Source organism: Tetrahymena thermophila (assembly GCF_000189635.1).
Source record: "Tetrahymena thermophila SB210 genomic scaffold scf_8253904, whole genome shotgun sequence".
Taxonomy (NCBI): domain Eukaryota; phylum Ciliophora; class Oligohymenophorea; order Hymenostomatida; family Tetrahymenidae; genus Tetrahymena; species Tetrahymena thermophila.
The window spans coordinates 59441-85195 of NW_002475971.1; the positions used below are offsets into that span (position 1 = coordinate 59441).

Consider the following 25755-nt stretch of genomic DNA (forward strand, 5'->3'; position numbering starts at 1 on the left):
TTATTTTTTTTGGTTTGAATTTAAGGGAATTCAGTATTTTAATTTGTTTTTTTAGAAATAAATTATTGTAAAGTTTAATTTTTTCTATAAAAAGTTTTTATGATATTTTATAAACAAATATCTTGATGAAGTTTTAATTAAATTAAGTTCATGTATTCTATTGTTTTAAATATTCTTTTATTAGGATTTAAATTCAAATAAATAATGGATTATAATAATTCATATTTTAAAGTGTGTGGGCATTATATTAAATTTATATTTGAAATTCTTTCATATTTATATTTTGTTAAAATGAATAAGTGAAGTAAAATTTCTTTTATATATATTTTATTTTTTATTCATAGTTTATGAAGTTAAGTAATTTTTTTGATTTAAACAATTTATTGTCTTAACAATATGGAGACGGACAGTACTTTGGACTTATGTAGCTGCCGCACTATATGTTAATGTTATTTTATGCAAGATATTTCTCTTTAGAAGAGTTGCAAGCAAAACGCTGCAACTCTTCCGCGAAAAACCCCATATGTGAGAGGTAATATCAGAGAAGATTTTGCAATTTATATCTCTTTCCGCCAAAAGAATATTTGCTTATTTACATCTATATAAATATAGCAAGTATATTTAGTTGAAAGAGTGGTTTGAATTTAATTTGTTTTGGATTTACAAAATGCATTTACTTAGTTGCTTATCTAGTTAGTTAGTTTGCTAGCTAGCTAGTAAGTTAAATTTATTAGCTTTTGACTATTTTTTAGGAATAACTTTTTTGATAAATTTTGTAATTATTTTTTCCTTTATTTTAGAAAGCAAGTTTTAATTTGCATATAAAGAGTGTAAAGTATAATTTAGACTCTTAATATTCAAATAAATAAATAATAAGTTCTCATAAACACTTTAAAAGACAAAAATATACGTATCTATATTTATAAGTAGATAATATCTTTTTTCTTAATTGCTTATATATAAAAAATTCTCTTTTTATTTTCATGATTATTGACTTTTTTTACATAAATATATATCTTCTAGCTCTTGAATTCTAATTTTTAGATAAAGGATATTTAAAATATCTAAAATTAAAGAATGAATGCTTAACTCTGTTGGCTTACTTCTTTTAATAGATTATATAAGGTAAGCAACAATCAAAGGTATCATTTCTTAAAAATATGTTAAGCAATAAATAAAATTTCAAATTGAAGATATGTAATAACCGATATCCTCGAACTAAACATTTATGGTATCAATTTTAATTTATTATTTTATATTTTCTTTGATATTAGCATATAAACAGCAGATACATTCTCATGAAATTAGAAAAAACAAAAGAATGAAGATTGCTTACATTTGATCTATTAGAGTGTTTTTAATGAATGAAATATTATTTGACGAGCAAATAAATTAATTTGTAAAATATAAATGAATCAATTGCATACCATAATTAATTTTTCCAAATTAAATATCTCAAAAAAGTTAATTAATTAGCTATCAAAATATCAATCAATTAATCAATTAATCAAACACTGAAAAAAATCAATAGTTTGATAAAATTAAAAAGAAATAATTACTTTTCTCTATTAATTCCTTAAAAAATATTTTTTTTCTTTTATTTGAAGCTTTATAAGGGCATAGAAATTAATTCATTATAAAGCATACATAGGAATAATTGCATCGTTTGTAATCATAAAAGTAGTTACAATTAACAAATAAATAAATTTATAAACCTGGCTAAATTAATTATCGAATCAAATATTGCTGAAAGTTTAACAGGGGGAATATTCTCCAGAGTTATCATAGAATTATGATATAAAATAAGTTGAATGGAGTAAAATACCTTCAAAAAGTTACTAAAACAACTGAATAAGCTTAAAATTCTGATTTTTAGTAAAAATAGACTTAAAATATTCGAGTTTCTTCAGTATCTTTATCTCCAAAAAGAATGCAGATATATAATCAAAATTAAAATATGAAAAGATAAGGTAGCCTAACAAGCTTGAAATTTAACAAATTTTAAATTTTTTAAGATTATAATTAGAAATTAAAAGAAGAAAATTTTAATACTCCTACAAATTTTAACAGATCACTTGACCCAACTGAAATAGATGAGTAAGATTTATATGATAATAATAGAAGTATTAATAGAATTAGTAACTCCACAGGAGAAAAAAGATTTTCTTAGAGTGATGATGGGTAAAGCAATAGAAGCAGCTAAGATTTATAATCAAAGTTAAATTATTATAGTAATATGAAAGAAGCATATCTCACGAATTCTTTAAGCACCCAATTTGATGCTGATAAAATTAGTGGAAGAAACAATACAGATAAAACAATATCTACTTGCATATCATACAAATCCCATTCAAATCGTTAGTCGAAAAATATATATTCTAATAATCATTCTAGCTGTGCTTTGAATTAGAGATGTTCAAGTTAGTAAAGCTCTTATTGCTCTCACTTCAACATAAATTCTTCTTAATCTCCATGCGATGCATCCCCAAGAGACACATGCAGTTAGCAAGTAAATAATGATAAGTAAAATTCAACTGGATTTTATTAAAATATTTAGGAGTAATCATAATAAAATTCACCTTACATCTAATATTAACAAGACTAAGCAATCCCATAGAATTCCTTTTGTAAATAAAATTCAAAAGAAACTTTTTAGCAAAAAGCAAGTAACTCAGAAAATTTAATTTATTAAAAACCTTATTAAGAAAATATAAATAACTTGTATTTGAGCGGTTCAAAATCAGATAAGTATATGGCAAGTAGTAACATCTATAACAATTCTAAAATAGGATGTAATAACAGTGATCTCCACAGAATTAAAGAAGAGGCAGAGAGTGATACTTAGTCCATTTACTCTTGCTCAGTTAGACTGCGTCATACTCCACCTTCTTAAAATAGCTACGATAGAAAAGTTTCAAATAATAAAGATATATAATAAAAAGTTGTATTAGCAAGATAGTTGTTACGTTCTTAATAAAGTATAGATAGCATAAATTTGTAAAAGCTCTCAAATTAAACTTCACCAAAAAGTCAAAACTAAAAAGAAGATTACAAAAATTAACAGCAACTTTGCAATGAGGAAGCTATCTACTTATATACATAGGATTTACTTGCCAATTCTATTTAAATTGATTACAAACAAAATTAAAATTCTTCAGGAAAAGGACTGGTAAGAGAATCACCTAAAGAAAGTCTTAAAGAGTAGAAAATAGATAAATATGGAATGAAAGAAGATAATTTTTTAGACAAGAAAGACCAAGACTTTAATAAAAGCTAGCTTCTCGGAATGAATGGTGAGTAAAATGTTTAATTAATTATGTAAATTTAAGAAAAAACTTAAAACGAACATTCTATGGATATTAACTAGAACCCAAAATATAATTAATAAAATTGTGATTAATAATTAAATTAAATTAATGAAAATCAAAAACAACCACAAACGGAGATGAAAAATAATCTTTCGCAATCATAATAATAATTACAAATAAAAGATACTGAGAACTAAGAAAAATCTTAAATTTGGAAAGATAATTAATAATTAATAACTAATAGTACTAAAAAAAACGAACTTACTTTAGAGAGTATATCTATTAAATGGTAGAAATAGTAATCAAGTATCTTATCGGAAGCTAATTAATCTGTTATCTTAGATTTTGATAGAAAAAATATTAGCAATCCTGAAGTCTAAGTAATTACTCCAAATTAAAATTTAAAAACTGAGCTCAAAAACGTTAACATAGATCTAGAAGCTAATGCTAAATAAAGAGAATAAAATTTAAGTGACTAAGAAGAACGCTCCTAACAACCTCCTCCTTTAATAACACTTTCATCTTCTCTGATAAAAAATAACTAATTAAATAACTTTTAAAGTTAAGTGGATGACTTTACAGAATTTGAGGTGGAGTATGAGCGTATCAAGTAATTTATTATTAATAACAGTTAAAAATTACTTGAAAAAAAAACATTGACAGCTAAATTTCCAATTTATAAGCTTGATGAAATTTACTAAGAAAAGAATTCTTTTATTCAGAACTCTTAAACTAATTTTGCTTAAAATACAAATCCTAATTTAAAAGTTTTTGAAGAAACATAACTATATTCTAATACTGTGAAGTCCTCATAAAACTCACCTATTAATTTAGAAAATGATTAGCAATCATCCTATAACAACTTCAAGACATAACAATAATAACAGTAAAATAAATAACAAACCTCTTACTTAACAAATAGATGCTATTCTTAGAGATTTTCTCTTGGTTCTCCCACTTCTTATATAACAAACATAGATAACATGATTTTTCATCTCTTCACAACTCCTTAAAAAACTGTCACTCAAGTCCTCAAAGAAGTAGATTTGTAAAGTGTAATTTGCTAAGACTAGTTAAGTAAAAAAATACCAGGTATAATAGACAGATGGAAAAAGAAGTATCTATTTTTATATTTAGATAAACTTTGCTATTAAGAGAACTAGAATTCAAGAGTATCTACAATCTCATTTAAACATTTTGATTATCAGATAAGTGTAATTTTTAATAATTCTTATCAATTTTTATAAATATAAATACATTTTTTATTTATTTAAAAATAATCTAGAAAGACGTTTTTAGAAATACTTTTACTCTGCTAGAATAAAATACAAAGAAAAAATTTACTTTCAAATGTCAAGATTCAAATTAAAATGAATTTTGGGTTTAAACTATAGCAGACATTATTATTTTCAATCAAATGTTCGCTAAATACAAGCTTAATAATGAAAATGCACTTCTTTACTAAAAATAGCAAGTGTGCTTCCCTAACGAAGTACAGTCTATCTTATAAACAGGCGATTTAATAATATACAGGTATAGCTAATTAATTAATAATTATTTATATTAATTTGTTTGTTTGCTTTACTTGATTGCTTGATAGCTTTATTAATAAAATGTTTAATAAATTAGAGTTTTTAATCAAAAATCACACAAACCAGAAAAAAAGCTTGAAGTGGCCTTGATAATAAAAACCTAGTTTATTACTTAGGTGTGCTTTTACTCTTAAGATGAAGGAATCCTAACCTTACCTTTAGATACTTTTCTGACTCTTTTTAACCTAGCAAGGTAAATAAAAATTTCTTAGAAAGATAAATAAATGATTTTTAAATTAATTAATAAACTAAAGTCTAAGCTTTAGAAGGTTAGAAAGAGTTAAACAAAACGATGAAAAGAAAAATGAAGATGACATTACTAGCACAAGTGTTGAATTTGTATAAGTAATTTATTGATGTCTTATTATAAAAATTAATTTGTTTAATAAAATAAAAATAGTAGCATCAATAAAATAATTTTAAAGATTCAAATCATTTAGTGTTTGAAATTCTAAAGGCTTCAAATGTTTTAAAAGAGAAAACAACTTCTAAAATATTATGTAACATATTAAATATTATATTTAATTCATGTTTTTTACTTTTAATATATTTTGAATTAATAGATGATAGAGATATTTTTGAGACTAATAGATTAAATCTCTACACTCAAAATTGCTCATATTCCGATTTAATATACTTAGTTCTAAAAAATCATATTAATGCTGTCTTAAGCAATCCTCCACAATTAAATAGCATTTTTAAAGATACATCTTATGTGAGCAGCGATTCTAGCTAAATAGTAAATTTAAGATTCGCTCAAGAAGTAATTAGTCCTGTCTCTAACATGAATTCTTTTAGAACCCAATCAATAAGATAAATTCCTCATAGCTCTTCCATGTTTTAAACTCAAGAATATCACAACGAAGAAGGAAGTAGCAGTTTTGGAAGCAGGAATAACATGTTTAGAAATTTAAGCTACATTGAATTTGGTAAAGAATTTAAAAGAAATAGTTTTAACTGTTCATCATTAAAATACCTTTGAATAAAATAATAAATAAATAAATAAGGATTACTAATATGTGAATAAAAACTATAAAAATTGATAAATAAATAGCTAAATATTTTCCAAGAAAGAAAAAAATTATTTTAACATAAAAATATTTTACTTATATTTACATAAATTAATTAATAGATAAATCAAAGAAATTTAATAACAAAATTAATATTCCTATTACATTATTTGAGTTTATTTAACCAAAATAAATTAATTCCTCTCAATTATGACAGCTTTAATACTTACATATACAAAGATATATATATAAATGTTAAGTAAGCAGCTTACAAATCTATCTATAAAAATAATAATTATATTGACAAAATAACAATAGAATAAATAAATAAATAACTAGGTCTCTAATTTTCAAAAGAAATTTATTATTTATTGATCGAGTTTTTTCTAACATTTATCAAATTATAATTAAAATTATATTATTACTTATATAACTAATCTCCTCACCTGTCTTAAGTTCTCTACTATTCTAGTGCATATTTTATAATGTATATACTACCTACATTTTCATAACGGTCATTAATATTAATGTAGTTTAATTTAATTCAAATCAATCTTAAGATAAATATTTATTTTGTTTTTATATAATCTTATTTTCTCAAGAATTGTTATTTTTTTATTATTTATTATTCATTCATTCATTTATTTATTCTTTAATAATTTTAAAACAAAAATTAAAAATTGATATTGAAATTTATCATTTATTTACAGTTCTAAATAAGTTAAATTATCTAGAATATTTAAAAAGAGTTAGCATTTTTTATAGCAAATAAATATTTATTTTTTTTTATTTTCTTTTGATTATTAATTAATATTTTTTCTTCTAATTGAATATTTCAAAACTAAAAAAGTTATTTTATTTTTTATGATAATTACCAAATTCTAGATGATTTTAACTCTTAGCAAATTGAATCATATAAATAGGATAATCTAATCATTAAAAACGAACTAGTATGAGAGATAAAAAGATTTCATAATGATTCCTATTAAAATAGAATAAATAAATGTTCTAGAAATTGTGCAAACATCTATTTTAAAAAAGAGAAGCAAGAATAAGAATAATCCGATGATATACCCTAGCAGTGCACCGCATATAAATTAAATAAAGTGAGTACTTAGCTTTTACTTTTCTTAGTTATTTTCTTAATTACCATTTTGAGATTCTTAGTTTGAATTTGTCATGTTTCTTAAGAAAGATTAGCTGTATGGAAAATTTTATTCTTTTTTGAAGTCATAACTCCTAAATTTAGAATAGGAATCTACCTTTCTAAAATTATTGTATAGCCATTTTTCTTCTCTTGTCATCAAATCAGACATATTTTAGTAATTATCTCTTGCAAGCTATGCTTTGCAGTGAAAATATACTCTTTAAACAATAATATCTTTATCAGAAATGTTATGCTAATCTTTTAATTTGTCAAATCCCTATTGATTCATAATGCTAAATATATTTCTCTGCTATTACTCTCTTATCAATTACTGCTAAATTTAAGAGGATTATCTAACGTTTTAATAATTTTATCCTGAATTTTGTTGAGGTAATAGCATTCTGGGATCATCTCCTAAATCTTAAACTAGGCTTTATGGAAATACCTAATTTAGGCCTAGTCTTCTCCTTTCTGAATTAGTGTAAAATTAACTCAAGATTTCTTCCTTTTAGAGTACAGCTTAAATAGTGTGGCCTGGGAGGATTTTATAATCATAAATCATATCTAGGTCTTTAAGTTCTTTCCCTTGGTAGATTAGCTTTGCAAATTTACAACTTGAAAGTTCTGTGCTAAATAGAAATCGCTTCAGTCTAGAAACTTTCCATTTAGATGTGGTCTTTAATTCTATAGGAATCAAATCTGAATAAGAAAAAAACTCCTTCAAAGTTCTTCTCATTTCTTTCTACTATGTCTTATTTTTTTCAAGGGTATTAACCCCTTTACTTTTAGGGGAATCTGCTTCACTATATTAGAATGCACTGTTTTTGAGTATTTTAGACAACTTATCTTACTGCTATGGAATTTTCTTTTTTTTTTCACTTGTCTATTTTGGGATAGTTAATTCATTTTAATTTATTAATATGTCATTTCCTGAGCTTTCAAATTTACTTTTTTCATAGCTTTATTAAATAATTATTTCATTTTCTTGATTTTTTTATCCAATTTATATATTTTAGGCTTCAGTGTGTTTGCAAATATTTTCTTTTTCTTCCTCATAGCTTTCATCGTTTTCTGTTTAGTTATCTTATTTTTCTATCTTATTTTATATCTCCATATTTTAATTTGCATTTATTTTTTTTTTGTTTTCATTTTTTTTGAATTTAGATTTTTTCATTTAAACATTTTTTTTATTTTCAATTTGCTTATTATCCAAAATTTGTACGTCAACATTATTTTAGATATTTTCAGTTTAATTATTTTAAGAGTTTAGATTTTTATCATCTGTTTTTTCATTAACATTTTACTATTCACAACCTTAGTCAGGAAGATTTTAACTTTTTTCTTCTTGATCAAGGTCTAAAACTTCTTAAGAAAAGGGATTTAGTATTTTGATAAAGTAGAATCTATCATTTTCTTCTTTATTTAGAATTAATTTTTGGTATTCTTCATTCCAACTCAAGAGTCTATTCGAGTTAGGATTCTTACTTTTCTAAATATTTCCTGAAAGGATGAATCTTCGATGAGTAGGATTCATAGAAGGTATAACACTTGGTAAATTTGATGGTTAAATGATTAAATCTAAATTGTGATTGATATTATCATCAATAAAAGCAGAATTATTTAGTGTGTTATTAATCCTATTTAAGCAATAACTTTATTCATTAGCGAATGAAGTCTCATTATTATTTATAGTAAAATTTAATGTTGTTAAATTATAGGGTTGAGTATTATTATAAAAAGTATTATTTTGTTAAACTCTTTCATTTGCATTACTAAAATTGAATATCATTATCAATCAATCAATTTTTTAGTGCTTTAAACTTATTGGCCTATAAAATAGTATATTTTAATTAAAAATTCCTTTTGATTTTAAATAGATTGTTAATAGTTCAAAAAAGTAGTTAACTCTTTTTATTCATTTAGAGAAATTAGGGTTTGAAAATAAATAAATAAATAAATAAAGTAAGTAAGTTCTACTTGTTTAATTGAAAAGTTTTAAATATTTTATTCTTATATTTTAGTTAGTTTAAAATTTTATTATTAATTTTTAATATGAATGAAAATGGTTTAATTTTCAATAAAATCAAAAATACTTAATTATTTTTATTTACAAATGAAAAAACAAATTTAATAAATAAAATTTAGATTATTTAATAAAGCAATAATAATTTTTAGTTTGGACTAGTTTTTTTTAATAAAATGCTGCTTATTTTAATTTTTTAATTCGGAAAAATTTTATTTTATCAATTAAAAAAAATATTTAATAATATGTCATAATTATTATCAAATATTCTTGTTTATTTAAGTTGCTAATTTTTAAAAATAAAAAATATTTTCTTAATGCTTTTCTTTTAAAAAAAAACAAATCTTAGATTATTTATTAAAACCCTTTAATTTAATTTTTCTAACTTTTATCAGAAAAAAAATAAAATTTAAAGATTCCCTCCCACTCATCCATCAATTACGTATCCTTTAATAATTTAGGATAAGCTTTCTAATATTAAAAATGAATAGAGTCTGATATTAGCTTCCATTTTATGATGGAAGATATTCTAATCGAAGATGATTTTTTTTGTTTTAAATATTAGAAATAATTAATCATTTTTAATAATATTTAATTATTTGACATTTTATTCAAATAGAGTTGTTGTTAAGAATGACATTACTACTACGTTTCATATTAAAAAATAAAAATATTTTTTTTACATATTAAAGTGATAAGATAAACATTATTGACACTATAAAAAGTATCTAGATGTTTAGTTTTTAAAGGAATATATATTATATTTAATATTGATTTAGGAGTTAAGGAAAATTAAAGTAAATTTAGATATTATCAAAAATTTATTTTCTTAAAATGGAAGTTACTATCAAAAATTATAAAGAAGCTCACGAAAAAATAGAAAATCTCTTAAGTAAATAAGAGGTAAAGAGGGTTGACTTAGCAACCAACTAGGCTTTTATTAAATTAGGATATTTTTATTCAAAAAATTTTTATAAATTAGATCATCAGTATTAGTTTTGGAGCATTAAGTAGTAAATAATCAGAAAATAATGGATATAAATCATTTGATTATCCTTTTGACCTCTACTTTAAAGTATTTATAAGAGAATTAAAAATCCTGAAATATAAAATTGTTATCAATTTATTTTATAGAACTTTAGATTTTCGAAATACGGATTGATATAAACAGGAATTACAATTTTGGAAAAGATAAACCAGTTTTAATATAAGGCTCATCCTTTTATATTTTACTTATTTCCCAACGATGAATAGTCTTAAATAACACTCTCTTCGGACCTTTTTGATTTAGATATTAATTGGAATAAATGGATGGCAGAAGGTGCTTGATAATATGATTTAATTTTATTTTTATTCAAAACAATAAAATGACCACAAAAAAATATAAAAAACTAAGATTTATATTATTTTTTATTAATATGCAAAATAAATAGGAATTCATTTCAAGAATAGAGAGTAGTTAGATAAATTCAGACAACATATTTACAACTTACCAAAGGCTGATTAAAAAAAAGAAAATTTTTAAGAGATGTTTTCTAAATTAGATGATATTCGTTAAGAATAGGTAAAGGTATAACTAAATAAGTTAAAGGAGTTTATTGATAATGATAAGAGTGAAGTAAATTTATAGATCAACAAATAATTCTTGAATAAATATATATTTTTTTTTTATAATTTGTTTAAATTAGTCTGAGTTTAACTTTGACTCAGCATATTCAAACATCAGAAGAATATATTACACGTATTTAGAAGAATTCCACCAAGATCTTATTATTCTTAAATCAGGATAAGGTAATATTTCTGTGAAGAAATGCTCTGTAGAAGAAAAATAATAATATGATATCCAATTAAATCAAGAGAGAGAAGAAAAAGTTGAAGAATAAAGAGGTATCTCGAAAACATTCGATTTAATATTTAAGCACTGCTAAACTAATAAGATCCCTCTTTTAGTTTTCAATTCGCTTTACGAATTGTCTCAATTAATAAGCAATACAGTTTGTTTTTTACCAAGAAGTTTCCTAGAATTCAAATAACTTTTGACCAATACAATACCATCTATTGTTGATATTAAATATACTATGTTTTCTTTGCATAATTAAAGAAATATGGAGCCTTCTGCTTTTATTAATAAGAATTAACTTCAGTTTGTAAAACATTAAGTAGATTTAGCTGAAGGAGTAGTCCTTAACTCACTTGCTTAAAAAACTATAGATATTGCTAAAATTTGGTTAAATGATTAGCAAAAAATAGCTAATCATTAAAACAAGCTTTTCTTTGATAAAAGTAATTGGATTATTTCTTTGAACCCTGACCATAAGGATATTGTTCTCATTCCTGTAATTTTTAAAATTCTTATTAAATTAGAAGATAAATAAACAATCATAATATAAAAAATAGGAAAATAAAGCATTATTAACAATAGTTTCTACAGAAAACTAAAAGACCATGAATTAAAAGAGATATAGCATCTAAAAAATATTCCAAGAATTAACTAAATTTCATAAAAAGTAAGGAGCTTATTACCAAAAATCAGAAACTCAGGGAATGATTATAATTTCTGTTGATATAACAAAGATGTAATTATTTAATATTAATCACTTTTAAAATAAATTTAATTGATATGAATAAAAGAAACGATCTAGAAGGATATAAAAAGAATTTGACAAAGATTAAAGATGCTAAATTTGATGATTATGAAGCTTTCTATCCAATTTTATTAAATTAATTTGAAGATTAGAATAAACAAGGTGAAAAATAATGAAAACTATAATTTATAAAATAAATTAAACATGTTTATTTATATGTTTTTGTGTAGAACCTTATTTGAGCATAAAGTAATAATTAATTTATAAATAATTATAAAATATTGGATAACTTTACTATTTCTATAGTACCTTTTTAATGTAATAACTTACTAAACAGATTTTAAATAGCTCTATATTCTAAATATCCAATATTTTAATAATAATTTTATTAAAATGTTTAATTAATAATATATAATAGGAGTGTAGATTGATTATAGAAACCATAAATTTAAAGATATCTTCGTTTATATTTTGTATTATGGTTAAACAGATACTAAATATATATTTAGAACTCTTTTAATGGTTTTTTTTAAAGATTTTGATAGTTCTAGTAATTAAATCTGCATAGTTTTTATAGAAAAAAATGTATAAAAATGTTAAATGTAAATTATGATTTAAAGAATAGAAAGAGAATAAATGTAATTTGTAATTTTAGTTGGTACCTTTATTACTAAGAAATATTTTTTGGCAAAAATAGGTTGATAGTAGTGTTAGCTTGCAATAATATTAAGTAATTAAGACAAAATATGTACAATAATATATATCAATCAAAGAAAAAAGTGCACTAGAAAAATCTTAAATATTGAATGGATCCTGAAAGGAGTTGGCTTATCCTTATAGGTAAATAATAATTTATATTAAAATTTGATTCTGAATTTATTAATGCACTAAATTTTGCAAAAAAAAAAATTTTTCATATTGTTAAAATAAAAAAAATAAGTAAAAAAGTAGTAATAGTTAAGACAAGCAATTTTAAACAAAAATAGCTAATTTATTTTTCGAATAAAATAAGTAGCACTTTTGAAGAGTTTTTTAACAGAGGTAACTACAATACGTACACTTAAAATAAAGTATTATTAATTCATCCATCAATAATAGCCTACATATTCTCTAGATAAATTTCATTTATTTATATTTTGTTGCTTATGTAAAAGTAGTAATTAATTAATACCTTTTATAATCATGGCATTAATTTAATCACATCTGCTTTCTTTAATGAAAAGTTTTTTTTAATTGTAACGTATGTTATTACAATCAAAGGATAGCTCTTTTGGAAATATTTTTAGGCTATGATTTAAATCTAAAATAATAAATATTTTTTATTTTTGAAACATTCATTTTTTAATAAAATTAAAGAAGTGAATGGATATCAATGTTCAAAATAAATTCATCACTGCTTTTCAAGAAAGGATGAGCTTTTTCATACCTAGATTCGAGGACGTATATGAAAGAAAAAATCTATTAAAGACGGGATAGAGATCGAAAATATATCTTTATTTAAATAAAATGAATGATACCTAATATGTTGTGAAAGAAATCTGTTTATAAAGTGATTAAGAACTCGAGTGGATTTAGAGAACGATTGATTCCTTTTATATAATTGATTCATAAATATGTAACAAAAAAAATATAGTTAAAAGCGAAGGATTTTATTATAAATTTAATAAGTCAAAAATGAATTCAAATGCTCATCAAGCAGGTTTATGCTAAACTACTATAGATTTTTATTTAGTATTAGAGAAATGTGATGGTTCTCTTGATGAGCTATTAAAAAATTCTTTCTAAAAAAATTCTTCTACTTTAGAAAAGATAGAGAGAGCTAGAAATGATAGCGGAAATGTGGTTGGATTATAATAAAAATAGTAGAATTCTTAAATGATAAGCCTTAATATCCCATTTTCTCAACCAATACATAGGAATAGCAACTTAAATTCATTAAAGAATTAAATACTACTTAATTAGGCCACGCAAGCATCAGCTCGTTAGGAACTTTGTAGTGCTGATGATGGAGCTTCAATTTCTGCATTAAAAAAAGCTCCAATCAGACTGTAAGAATTTGATTTCTTCAATTTATACAGCAATTTGAAAGATCTTATTTTATAAATTCACGAACTAGACGGAAGTGCTATTTTCATAGACAGCTTCAGTGCTAGTGATATTTTTTATATTGTAACCAAAAATAATGAAATAGATTTTAAATTTTCTAAAATGACAACTCACATTATTGATTCTAAAAAACAAATGAGATTATTAGCTGAAATCTTTTTATAAATTGGATTAGTGAAACAATTTGAAAATATTCCAATATAAAGCTCGTTAAACTTTGCTAATTTAAGCAATAATTGCCAATAAAATCAATAATAATTATAATAACAAATATAATAAACTTAGTAAAACTCATTAAATCAATAACAGTAAAGTGGAGGATAAATAATCACAAGCTCTGCAAACAGTATATAAGTAAATAAAATTAATTATACAAATACTAACCAGCTTAACCTGTAATAAACTTAATTAACGAATGCGAGCCACAATTAAATTAAAAGCCCTAACAATAATAATAATAACACTACTAAATATAACAACCCTTAATAAAATTAAATACCTTCTTAATAGGTATCGTTTGTTAATTAAAACTAACAATTATTATCTTCGTCGTTTTCTTTTAATTAGTAGTACCAAACTAATTCTTAAAATACAACTAATGTGTGTAATTTACCTAATAATTCTTAAAATATTTCTTAAAACTCTTCTCCAAGCTCTTAAGTAGTCAAATAGCAATAACCTGTTTTCTCTAACTCAGTTAGCTTTAAGGATGTAGAATATAAAAGCCAAAACTAGAATAGCAACCTCAACCAAAGTTAATAAATGCAACAATCAGGTTCTTTCGCAGTTATTGCAAGCGGAACTCCCAGCCAAAACAATTTAAACAGCAACAATATTAATAATGCTAATATGTTATCCACTAGTTAAAACTAAGATAATTTAATAGAAGAAAATAATTAATTGAATTACCAAAGACATACTGAATTTCTTCTCGAAAACTTAAAAACCCTTTAAAAAAAATTTGAGAAAGCAGATATCATTACAACAGTTACTAAATTTTGTAAGCTAATTTAAAGCATGATAACAGGACAAACAACAAATTAGTGTTATTATTAAATATTAAAAATATACAATGCTAGAGAATTTTTCTTTGAATTCAACTAATCTAAATTGTAGCTAATCAATCCTTCCACTTAGTCGCTTTCATAAAGACATTTTTCAAATGCATAATTTCTATTTTGCCCTCCTCCTTATATTTTGAGGAGCTCAGAATAGACTAGAGCTCGCAGCCTAAACAACAATAGCAATGCAAGTAGCAATGGCAACAACATCTATAGTATATACAATTTCGAAGATGGGAGCTTCTCATCTTCTCCAAGTACAATAAAAAAGAGGAGCACAATTCAAAGAGCACAGTTATCAGATAATGTTGATGCCCTAACTACTTATATAAATTCGTTGAAAGACAATACTTTAGTGACTCTAGTTTAAACATTCTCTAATCTAGTTAATGCTATAAAATAAAAGAAAAAGAAATTAAGATTCGAAAAATACTTAACGTAAATTCATTCATTTATTATTAAATAATAATATTAAATAAATATGTCCTTAATTTGAAATTTCTTTATTTTAAGTCTAAAAGAAATGAGGTTTTTGAAAACAATAGAGCCAATGTATTGCGGAGTAAATTGCATATCAGTTGATTTTGGAAAGTAAATTTCTTTTTATCTAACTCTTCTTTAACAAAAATATTTCATGATATTAGCTTTTATTAAGCAGAAGCTATGCAGCTCACTGGTAGTAGCTTTGAGAGCCTTACAAATTTATAGGGACTGGAACTTAATTTTGACTTGTAAATTTTCTTTTATAACTTTGAGTGAATAATTTGAGTAACTTAAAATTTTATTTATAATTTTTATAGCTGGAACGAGGCTGAAGAAGATTAATTTATTTTTATGATCCAAAAGCTTTCTAGCCTAACTAATCTTAGGCTATTCAGTGCAAGTTTATCATAGTAAATTAAAATTTCTTAATAAAAAATTTAAGGTAAATCTTTCTCATCATATTCAAATTAGCATAGGGCAAAAAAATAATCATCATAGTGTTGATTTTAGCAAAAATAGTTTTCAAGCCATTTCATCAATGATATCTCAATTACCTGAGCTACTATGTCTTGAATTAGATTTCACTGGGTAAATATAGAACCATTTAAATTATTAATTATTTTCCTTTGTTTAATAAAAGTTGGAACACAATCTAAGAACAATAAATATAAAACCTTATTTCAGCCATAATTAAATGCAAAAAACTAATATAACTTTCTTTGATTTTTAATGAGTAATTTTATTTTAATTATCATCATTATAAAATTTTATCATTATATAAAATATTAAAGCATTGTCAACTCATAAAATGCAAATATTAGCTCTGGGGCTCTTATGGAATTTAACGAGCTTTCCTAACTTCCTGATTTATAACAACTTTAGCTATCTTTCAGAGGGTAAAAATCATAAAATTAAACATTTAAACGCAAATAAATTCTATTAAATAAATAATAGTTGGGGATTAAATAAAAAAATAAGTGAATAAAATTTACTTGATTTCATATGCGGAATGGCTCAATTTCCGGGTCTCCATACAGGTGTTTAAATCTCATTTGAAAAGTAACTAAATAAATAAATTAATTAATTTTGAAAATAAAAGCATTTTGATTTTAACACATCAATTTATTTTTTACTTAGTCATAAATATTATTAATCTAATTTAGTCTTTTTTAAAACATGATGGAATTAGTTTTAGTGGATAAGGGATCAAACTCAGCTAATCCTTTAAAAAGCAGCTAGAAACTGAATTCATAAAACATACTCTAAGAGATATAAAAATAATTACCTGACTTGACAGAAATAATAAAGCAAACTAAACTGATAAACATTTTTTATGACTAACTTCAAATTATGATACTTTTATGAAGCTCAATTTATTTAAATAAAATCTAAATATTGGAAACAAATAACTTAACTTGAGAAATCTCTAAAATAAATTAATTTTATCATTTTTAATGATGATGAATTAATCTAATTCTATCACTTAATTAAGCAATAATAAAAAATATTATTTAAAAGGATTAATTAAATTTAAAAATTCTAAAATATTACAATAATATTATTTATAATTTAAAATAAACTCACTCTCATTTCAATTAATATATAATAATTTATATCTAATGAATTTATATTTATTTATGTTTAATTTTTATTATAAATTCTAACAATTCTTAAAAATACCTCTAATAATTATTAAAGCTATCTTCTCTTTTATTTACTTAAATGCTATTAATTAATCTTAATTCTTCATCGAAAAACAAACATATACTGTAAAAAATCAAATCTAGCTATTTAGTGTAAAAATTTTGTTAAATTTAAATTTATTTAATATATATGAACATTTTTTTTTACCTCCTCTGATATAAAAATGCTCTGATTGTAAATTCTCTGGTAATTTATTTTGTGATAAAAATATTAGTAGAATTATCAATAATTAATTACATTTCTTATAAATAAATAAAATCAAAAATATAGTAATATAATTTCCTATCTAACTAAATAAGAAATGCTACAAAGTAAAAATATCAAATACTAAATTTTAGAGACTAAATATTTATAAGGAGCTGTTGACTGTCTTAACCAAGTAACAAACTAGCCAGGTGCTTTTAATTTTGATTTGGGAGTTAATTATCCATCTTAAAATGATCAGACTCATTTTTTTTATTAGTATCCTGATACTTTCTCTACTACAATAATTGCTTTGGATACATCAAAAGAGGATTTAGTTTGTGGCATTTTTCCTGGTATAGACTTTTGTAACTATATTTAATTGTTGAGAAAGCAATCCAATAATCCTTTGATAAATTAATTTAATTAGATAGATTTGAAACTTTTAGAACCCTTAGCAACGCTTAATTTCTAAAAGGGTGAAATATTGATGGGTATTAATTATGGTGTGAGATCATAATACGAAGATTAAAAAATTGGATAAAATCTGACTAAACTTTTTTTAATAAATGCATTAGGATTAGGATTTAGCATCGCTGCTGGAATATCTTATAATCCAATATCATTTCATATAGTTTCCAAAAATAATGCTTAATTATATAGCTATCTGGACTTAAATAAATAGGATTTATCTGAAGAATTAAAAAAAAAGTTTAAAAAGAAAGATTTGTTTCTTTTGGGAATCTTTCTTTAAAAAAATATCCCTCATATTAAAATGCCTGAAATAATTAAACCTAATTTATGAAAATATTCTTAATTATATTCAATATTTGTTTTTGCTTCATCAAATTGGTTTATATAATACTAGCTCTTACTTTTTCTAGGTTTAGTTTTATATTTTAAATGAATGTCTTAATTTTTTAAAATTATTAAAATATTTAATCAGAACCAATAATTTCTTTGCTTTTAATTTTTAATGAATTTTTTTACCTTAAATTTTAATAGAAATATATAAAGAAATAGTAGATCTTTTGTAACATTGCAATTTATCACTATGTTGATATTGTTTAATTTAAAAAATCAATATTTTATTTTATTATTTATATTACTTATTCATAAAATATCAGTAATGTCATTTAATTAATGACTTATTTGAGGTTAAATATGAAATTTATTTAACCCTAAAAAGATCCTGTACTAATTTATTTTAGATTTAAAGCAGTCAGTTACTAAAAATTTTTTACTTATAAAAATAAATATTTATTTATTTATATTACCCTAATATTGAATAAATAATAGTAATTGCAAAATGGATTAAGAAATCTAATTTAAATTAAATGATGCAATCTACGATAGTTTAATGTGACGTAATTTATTTTATTATAAAAAATATCAGAAGAATTATTAACAATTACATTTTTTATAAATGAATAAATAAATAAAATTTTTGACAATATAAATAAATAAGATATGATACAAAATAAAAATATCAGATACTAAATTTTAGAACCTAAATATTTACAAGGAGCTATTGACTGTCTTAATCAAGTAAGAAACTAGGCTGGTTCTATTAATAGTGATTTGGGAGTGAATGAGTTAGCTAATTATGATCAGAGTCATATATTTTTATAGTATCCTGATACTTGCTCAACTACAATAATTGCTTTGGATACATCAAAAGACGATTTAGTTTGTGGCATTTTTCCTGGTATAGACTATTGTAATTACACTTAATTACTTAGAAAATAATCAACTAATCCTTTAATAAATGAAAGGAATTAGATAATTTTGAAACTTTTAGAACCTTTAACAGCTCTAAACTTCTAAAAGGGTGAATTTTTGATGGGTATTAACTATGGTGTCAGATCAGAATACGAAAATTAAAAAATTGGATAGAATCTGGCTAAGATTTTTATAATAAATGCATTAGGATAAGGATTTAGCATAACTGCTGGAGTATTTTATAATCCAAAATCTGCTCATGTAATTTCCAAACAGAATGGATAAATATATAGCTATCTCGATTTAAATAAATTGGATTTATCTGAAGAAGCTAAAAAAAAGTTAAAAAATAAAGATTTGCTTGTTTTAGGAAATATGATTTAAAAAAATATCCCTCAGACTAAAGTGCCAGAAGTTGTTAAACCTAATTTATGAAAATATTCTTAATAATATTCTATTTTTGTTTTTACTTCATCATATTGGAATTAAACTAGTATTTTTTTTTGAAAGCTTTTTCATATTTCTAATAATCAATGTTCAAGTTTTGTTTTTATATTTAAATGTGTTAGTATTTTTAAACTATTAAAATATTTAATCAGAATCAATAATTTCGTTGGTTTTAATTTTTAATGAATGTTTGCACCTAGATTTTTAATAGAAATATATTAAGAAATAGAACTTTTGTAACACTTCCAGTTAATTATTAATATTAATACAGTTTTGGTTAGTTTGCAATTTTTGATTACTTCAAATATAATACCATTGTAGAAGAAGATTAAATTATAAATGAGTCATTCACCTAAAAGCTAAATAGAATAGAATTAAGGTTTCGTTTAGAGAAAGGATAATTCTTCATCTATTTCTGGCTAAGAGGGATAGTATAATTTATATAACAATAACGCATAAGGTACAGGAAATAATACAAATGCAGCAATTAGAGAAGAATAAAAGCAAGCAGCGCTCCTTAGTGGAGAATTTGAGAGTGTTTATTAAGAAGCTAAATTAATGATAAAATAAGTAAGTAATTTACAGCAAATAGATTTTTTTTAATACATTTTAAATTAGCATCTAACTACTTTTAAAAATTTATTATTAACTAATTTTATATTACATAACATTTTAGAAACAATATAAGAAAGTGTTAAGCTTGCTGGAATAATACAGGCCTGAAAAGGGATTTAGTGTTAGCTAAAATATTCTAGTTAACAGGAGAATGATAGTGAGTTCAAATAAAATTTTAAAACTTTATTCACATGATGTAGATGTTGAAAGCGAAGATAAAATAATTCAATTGATTGATAAAACTTATCGACTTATAAGTGAAAGCTACAGGTTTTTAAATTTATATATTTGCAAGATATTGCCAAATATGCTCAACGATGCATTTTTAAATGATGCTTCTCACTTAACATCTGATGATGAAAATGATAGATTTCCAATAAAAAGAATAAAATCTACCTTTGAATAGCTTCATTCATACCCATAATCTATAACACAAAAGGAAAAAGAAGAAAAAGCAGCTGCAGCAGCAAAGATTAAAGAAAATAGTGAAGATAAAAAATATTAACTAACGAACGATAAATAAAGCGCTCCATTAACTGATGTTAAATTATATAAAATGATTAACGTCCTTTATAATAAACCTCTAAAAAGTAATGAAAATATTCTATAAACATTTATTTAATTTTAAATAACACTAAAAATTAGTTGATTATGAGCTAGACTAATATATAATTCAGTTACTCTCATTTTGTTTACGTGTTTCAAATATATACAAGAGAAGCATGAAATTTAAGTTAGCTTTCTTTTATTTGAAAGAAGCAAATCGTATCGTAGATGAAGTTTCTACTTATTAAGTAACTAACTTATTTAAGTTTTCATTGATTTATTTTCTGTTTAAATGAAATTTAATACCCTCTTAATAAAAGAATCCTGAAATTATTCACATATGTGCTAAGCTTAGACTCACAATAGCTAATTTTTATTATGAAGCTTCAAGGTAATTATTAAATAATCCAAACATAAATTGATATTTTTAATGAATAGAACTAAGATAGCAATTGAATATACTGAAAATGCTCTATTTTTAATGCAGTTTGAATACAGATTAAGGATATGTGATAAGTAACCGAATTCTTAGATATCTAAGAAAGAAAATGGAAGATAAATGAACTGTATAAAGACTATAATTATTGCTCTTATAAATCTCTGCTTATTTTATGAATCAATCTGTGACTATAGAAGATTGTAAATTGCTTTTATTAAATTTAGAAAAAAACTTAAATATATATTAAAAGGTATGAAACTTCGTAGTTGGCTGAGTTTATTTCACAAAAATTCTTGAAAGGTATCGATGAAGTCAAGAAGTATATGGGGAAAATTTTTTAAGAAATTTGTAAACGCTATGAATAATTTTTAACAGAGTTGGGAGAACTTGATTTAATTTGTAGAAAAATACTTTGGAAAGAGGCAAATCAACTTTTAAATAAGTGGGATGAATAACAAGATGAGTAGGACATCTTTAACTAAAAGTTTAATTAAATTTTTTATGATAAATTTAAAGTGAGAGATCTGAATTAAAAGTTAAAGATAAACATCAAAAAGCATGAAAAGAAGCATATAACTATTGAATAATTGTAAGAATATCTATTTAATTTATTAATAATTTAAATTAATTTCCTAAAATAGGGGGAAAATTGAAGAGAAAAAGAATAAAGAAGATTAAAATTAACAAAAAAAGTAGAAAAATTTATAAAATTAAGCAAATGCTAATCCAAATGATTAAATTTAAGAGGATTTGAATTAAAATAATTAAGAATATAATTCGAAAAACTATAAACTATCTTCGAATTAAGGATAATCACCTCCTAACAGAGATAGTAATTAACTAGGATCATGGAATTAATTTTAATCTCAAAGCATTAGTTTGCAATCTAAGATATTAGTGAATACTGAGAATTCTGGTAAAATTAGATAGAATACAGGTAAATTAATTATTAGCTTAAAAGTAAAGTTATTAACATTTTTATTATTTTATGATAAAAGATGAAAAGAATATTTATGATACAAATGGTTTCAAGTCACCTAAATCTGCTTCTATTTAATTCTAAAATCTTGATAATATAAAAGTAGTGGCTACTGACTAAGATGAAATTAAATAAGAGACAGAAGATTCTAAAATGTAAGCTAAAGATAACAAACATTAAAGTTCTATGTCTCAAAGTCATTTTAACGAAAAGTAGACAAATATTTCATAGTCAGATGAAAATGAAGATGATGATAAATCTCAAATAAACAAATCTTTCTTTGATTTAGGAGCTGATTTTTTTTTAAATAATGACTTGGAAGAACAGTGGAAATTTTAAGTAAAGTAAAATGTCTCCTAATAATAGGAAGTTAATTCTGTTTAAAATAAGTAAATTAATTAAAACCAAGAAAAATAGCAGCAGCAATCATCTGCTAAAAAATATGTTGCAATAGATCCTCATAAATTAAAGAAAAAACCACCTGCTATTAAGTAGCATCCTCAGGAATATAAGTCTAAAGTCTTAACTTCAAATGATTGTATTTAATTATTTATACTTTTAATAATCTTACAATTTTATTAAATTTTGCAGATTTTGATCCGTATGTCAGGTAAGTTACTCCTAAGAAAGCTCTTAAAACAATAATAGAAGAGAGTATTGAAAAATACTAAAAACTTTTAAGGTATCCAAGAAACGCATAAGAGTTTAATGTATAACTTTTTAATAAATAAGGTTTAATAAAAATAGTATGATTTAAAATAAAGGTGAAATATCTCGAAGAGCACATAAAAAATATTGTTGTAGATAAAGTTGAGCAAGAAAATATCAAAGACATCAAATAAGTTTACTAGCATTTTGAATTTCTTTTAGATAGAGATGAAATGGATAAAAAGAAAATGGAATTTGCAAGAAAAATAGTCCATCTAAAGATATTTAGAGACTTGAATCCTAAGCTGAAGGATTAATATAACGATTTGTATCTTGACCATAAACTAGAGATAGAAAGAAATGGTGAATTTTAAGTTTTATTGGCTAATACTATTAGAGAATTGGATAAAATTAAATAATTTAAAAAGGAAAGAAATGTGGATCTTGTCATAGACAAGGTATTAATAATATATAAATCATGCATATTTAAGTAATGGCTGTTTTTAAAATTAAATAGGGTCTTAATGTAGATTTAAATGATGAAATGACTAAAGCCTTAGAATCAAAATTATAAGAAAAAAAGAAGAAAAAGAACTTGAGAGAAGTCATATTCAAATATAAAGATGATTTTATGTTTGCTAAAGCAAAAAATTTGAAAACAGTTTTTTAGACATATTTAGGCTATCTAAGAGAAATAGAAAGAAATGAGCGTATAAAGAAAGAATAGCAAGAAAGAGATAAACACAAAGAAGAGGAGATGAAATATAATGAATAGTAAAAATAAAATCTTAATAAATAGGATAGTTAAGAACAAATTCAGTACTAAACATAAAAATAAAATAATAATAATAAACAGTCTTAGCAAAATTCTGATTAGCAGAATGCATAGATGTATCACCATAACCATGGTATCTAAGGATCATAATCATAAATTTAGTTTTCTATGCAACATATCAACCAAACACCAAAATCGTCTTAATCGATTTTAAAAAAGCATAACTCCATTGTAAATAACCAAGCTAATAAAAAAAGTTTATATTAAAATTAAGTCAACAAGAATGAAAAGGTTTTATAATTTTAACAAGGTAAAATATTTTTATAAACTAATTCTTTTAATAATATATTTAAATATGAGCATTATAGTTTATTTATTTATTTGATATTTAAAATATTTTTCTTAAATCAGATGAAGCTAAAAAGAAAGCTCAAGAGACTGATAAAACTCTAAAAGTTAAAGCTTAGAGTTTAAAAGAAATGAGGAATAAAGACTTAAGGATTAGAAGTGCGATGGTAAGTCCTTCTTCACATAACTAACATAAATAAATAAGAGACATAATAGATAAATATGAAGATGATGAAGATTTATAAAAACATTTTTAGATGGCTCCTTAATTTAAAAAAATATATAGAAACTCATTGTATGATATGAATTTCTGCAAATTTGATAAGAAATAAATTTAAGATGAATTAGAAAGATAAAGGAAGGCTTAGGAAGAAAGATAAAAATATTAAAAAGAAATGGAGAATATGATGATGTATTATGGCTCTTCCAATATGTAAGAGCCAGAAGAGCCATCTTACTTCAAGGGTACAAATATTGAGGAATTTTCGAAAACTTTGAAAGATGGCAATTTCACTAGAAATGAATAACGTAAAAAACTACAATTAGAAGAATTAAAAAAAAGAGAATAGATTTTATACTAGAGATATTTATAACAGCTTTAATATTACAGCAAAGCTCAAAACAAAATCATCACTCCTAGCCCTGATCCCTTACCTGTATAAACAAAATAAAAAAGTCATGTAAAAAAAAACTAAGAAATTATGCACTAATTCTAAACAGCCACATAAACTCCAAAAGATTAACCTTCATTACCATATTATTACGATTTCTAAAGATAAAGACAGTAATAAAGCTAGGAACTATTTAAGAAATAATCAAACAAAGTAATTAATTAAACTCATAAAAATTAAGATTACCATAATGTTTGTATTAATAGGTTATTAAAATAGTTGCTGCTGAGGTAGAAAGCAATCTTCGTGAAACTAGTGAAGAATATTTTTAAATTAAGTATAAAATAGAGAAGAATAAAGAATATATAGAAGATTAAAACTTTGGCAGATAGTAAATTTTTTATTCATTTAATTTATTAATTACCTTGCTTAAAAATTAAAAATAATCTTATTGTTTATGATTAATTTTAATAATAGACTTGCTTCTTAATACTGTCAGTTAAAGCAGAGCACATTCTAACCAAGTGATTTATTTATACAACCTGAAAAGCCTAAAAATTTAATAGATATTACAAAATTAAAGATGAAATTAATGGAATAAAAAAAGAATGAAAAATAATGATGATACAAGCTTAATTAAAATAAATTATTCTATTTATTTTAATATTTTTAAGAGCTGATAATTCTAAAACTATCTAGTTAATATTGAAGCTAATATTTAATATTAAAAATAAATTATTATCAGTTAATAACTCTACACTACATGTAAATATTCAAAATTTCCAACTAAATATAATATATTGTTTAATTATTTTTTTCAAAAGTATTAAATATATTTTTGAAAACTTGTTTTGTAAATGAAATTTTTTTTAGTCACTATAAAATATAATAAATATAAATATTTATTTTTAAGCATTTTCTAAAATAAATTAGCTATTATCTTTCTTCAATAAGAGTCTTCAATTATTTATAAAATTTATTTAATAATTTATTAGTTATTTATTTAATTCTAGGTTGCTTAAATAAAACTTTATTGATGTTTATTTTTACAATATACATTATCATTTTTCATAAGGCTTAATAAAATATCTTACTTATTTTCTTTGTAGCTAAAGATAGTTTATATGCACTGTAGACCTTGGTAGTTCAAGATTTATGGTGAATATTTAAAATAAATTAATTTTAAAATGCCAAAGTTGAATAAATCTGAAATATTAAACAAATATAACTTTGATTATTTTTGATTATAAAGATATGTATCAAACAAAATAAAGGAAGATATTATAAGTGTTAAACAAAACAATATCTTTTTAATAACTTTAATAGTTATTTTACCAATAATTATAAACATATTTTGATTAAACCAAATTTATACTATTTCAAACATAATTAAACAAACATAAAATAAATTAAGAATTTTAAT

At 22.8% G+C, this 25755-nt stretch overlaps 7 protein-coding genes across 7 annotated transcripts; 6 read left to right on the top strand and 1 right to left on the bottom strand. All coding sequences in view use genetic code 6, as the record gives it.

Annotated features, from left to right (window-relative positions):
- Positions 1-1792: 1792 nt before the first annotated feature.
- TTHERM_00725840 (hypothetical protein) lies at positions 1793-5882 on the top strand (the record flags this gene model as incomplete). The annotated part of the gene is made up of 6 exons (XM_001027107.2): positions 1793-4522; positions 4594-4841; positions 4938-5093; positions 5155-5245; positions 5301-5400; positions 5464-5882. The coding sequence occupies 6 exons, from the start codon at positions 1793-1795 to the stop codon at positions 5880-5882; spliced, it is 3744 nt and encodes a 1247-aa protein (XP_001027107.2).
- Positions 5883-6843: 961 nt separating this feature from the next.
- On the bottom strand, positions 6844-8846 carry TTHERM_00725850 (ubiquitin family protein; the record flags this gene model as incomplete). The annotated part of the gene is made up of 2 exons (XM_001027108.3): positions 6844-6892; positions 7036-8846. 2 exons carry the CDS (start codon positions 8844-8846, stop codon positions 6844-6846), a joined length of 1860 nt encoding a protein of 619 aa, XP_001027108.2.
- Positions 8847-9914: 1068 nt separating this feature from the next.
- TTHERM_00725860 (CAF1 family ribonuclease) lies at positions 9915-11841 on the top strand (the record flags this gene model as incomplete). Its single annotated transcript, XM_001027109.2, has 7 exons — positions 9915-9983; positions 10063-10155; positions 10215-10401; positions 10514-10698; positions 10769-11416; positions 11478-11656; positions 11712-11841. 7 exons carry the CDS (start codon positions 9915-9917, stop codon positions 11839-11841), a joined length of 1491 nt encoding a protein of 496 aa, XP_001027109.2.
- Positions 11842-13027: 1186 nt separating this feature from the next.
- Positions 13028-16680, top strand: TTHERM_00725870 (hypothetical protein; the record flags this gene model as incomplete). The annotated part of the gene is made up of 9 exons (XM_001027110.2): positions 13028-15270; positions 15346-15423; positions 15477-15563; positions 15633-15725; positions 15787-15903; positions 15956-16048; positions 16107-16211; positions 16270-16374; positions 16479-16680. 9 exons carry the CDS (start codon positions 13028-13030, stop codon positions 16678-16680), a joined length of 3123 nt encoding a protein of 1040 aa, XP_001027110.2.
- A 640-nt stretch (positions 16681-17320) lies between these two features.
- Positions 17321-18007, top strand: TTHERM_00725880 (transmembrane protein, putative; the record flags this gene model as incomplete). Its single annotated transcript, XM_001027111.2, has 1 exon — positions 17321-18007. The coding sequence occupies one exon, from the start codon at positions 17321-17323 to the stop codon at positions 18005-18007; it is 687 nt and encodes a 228-aa protein (XP_001027111.2).
- A 665-nt stretch (positions 18008-18672) lies between these two features.
- On the top strand, positions 18673-19359 carry TTHERM_00725890 (hypothetical protein; the record flags this gene model as incomplete). The annotated part of the gene is made up of 1 exon (XM_001027112.3): positions 18673-19359. The coding sequence occupies one exon, from the start codon at positions 18673-18675 to the stop codon at positions 19357-19359; it is 687 nt and encodes a 228-aa protein (XP_001027112.1).
- A 243-nt stretch (positions 19360-19602) lies between these two features.
- On the top strand, positions 19603-24954 carry TTHERM_00725900 (hypothetical protein; the record flags this gene model as incomplete). Its single annotated transcript, XM_001027113.2, has 14 exons — positions 19603-19941; positions 20048-20576; positions 20632-20780; positions 20853-20923; positions 20971-21171; positions 21222-21560; positions 21613-21908; positions 21970-22488; positions 22542-22660; positions 22715-23056; positions 23116-23683; positions 23785-24545; positions 24599-24723; positions 24810-24954. Exons 1-14 carry the CDS (start codon positions 19711-19713, stop codon positions 24952-24954), a joined length of 4395 nt encoding a protein of 1464 aa, XP_001027113.1. The 5' UTR covers positions 19603-19710.
- Between the last annotated feature and the right edge of the window lie 801 nt (positions 24955-25755).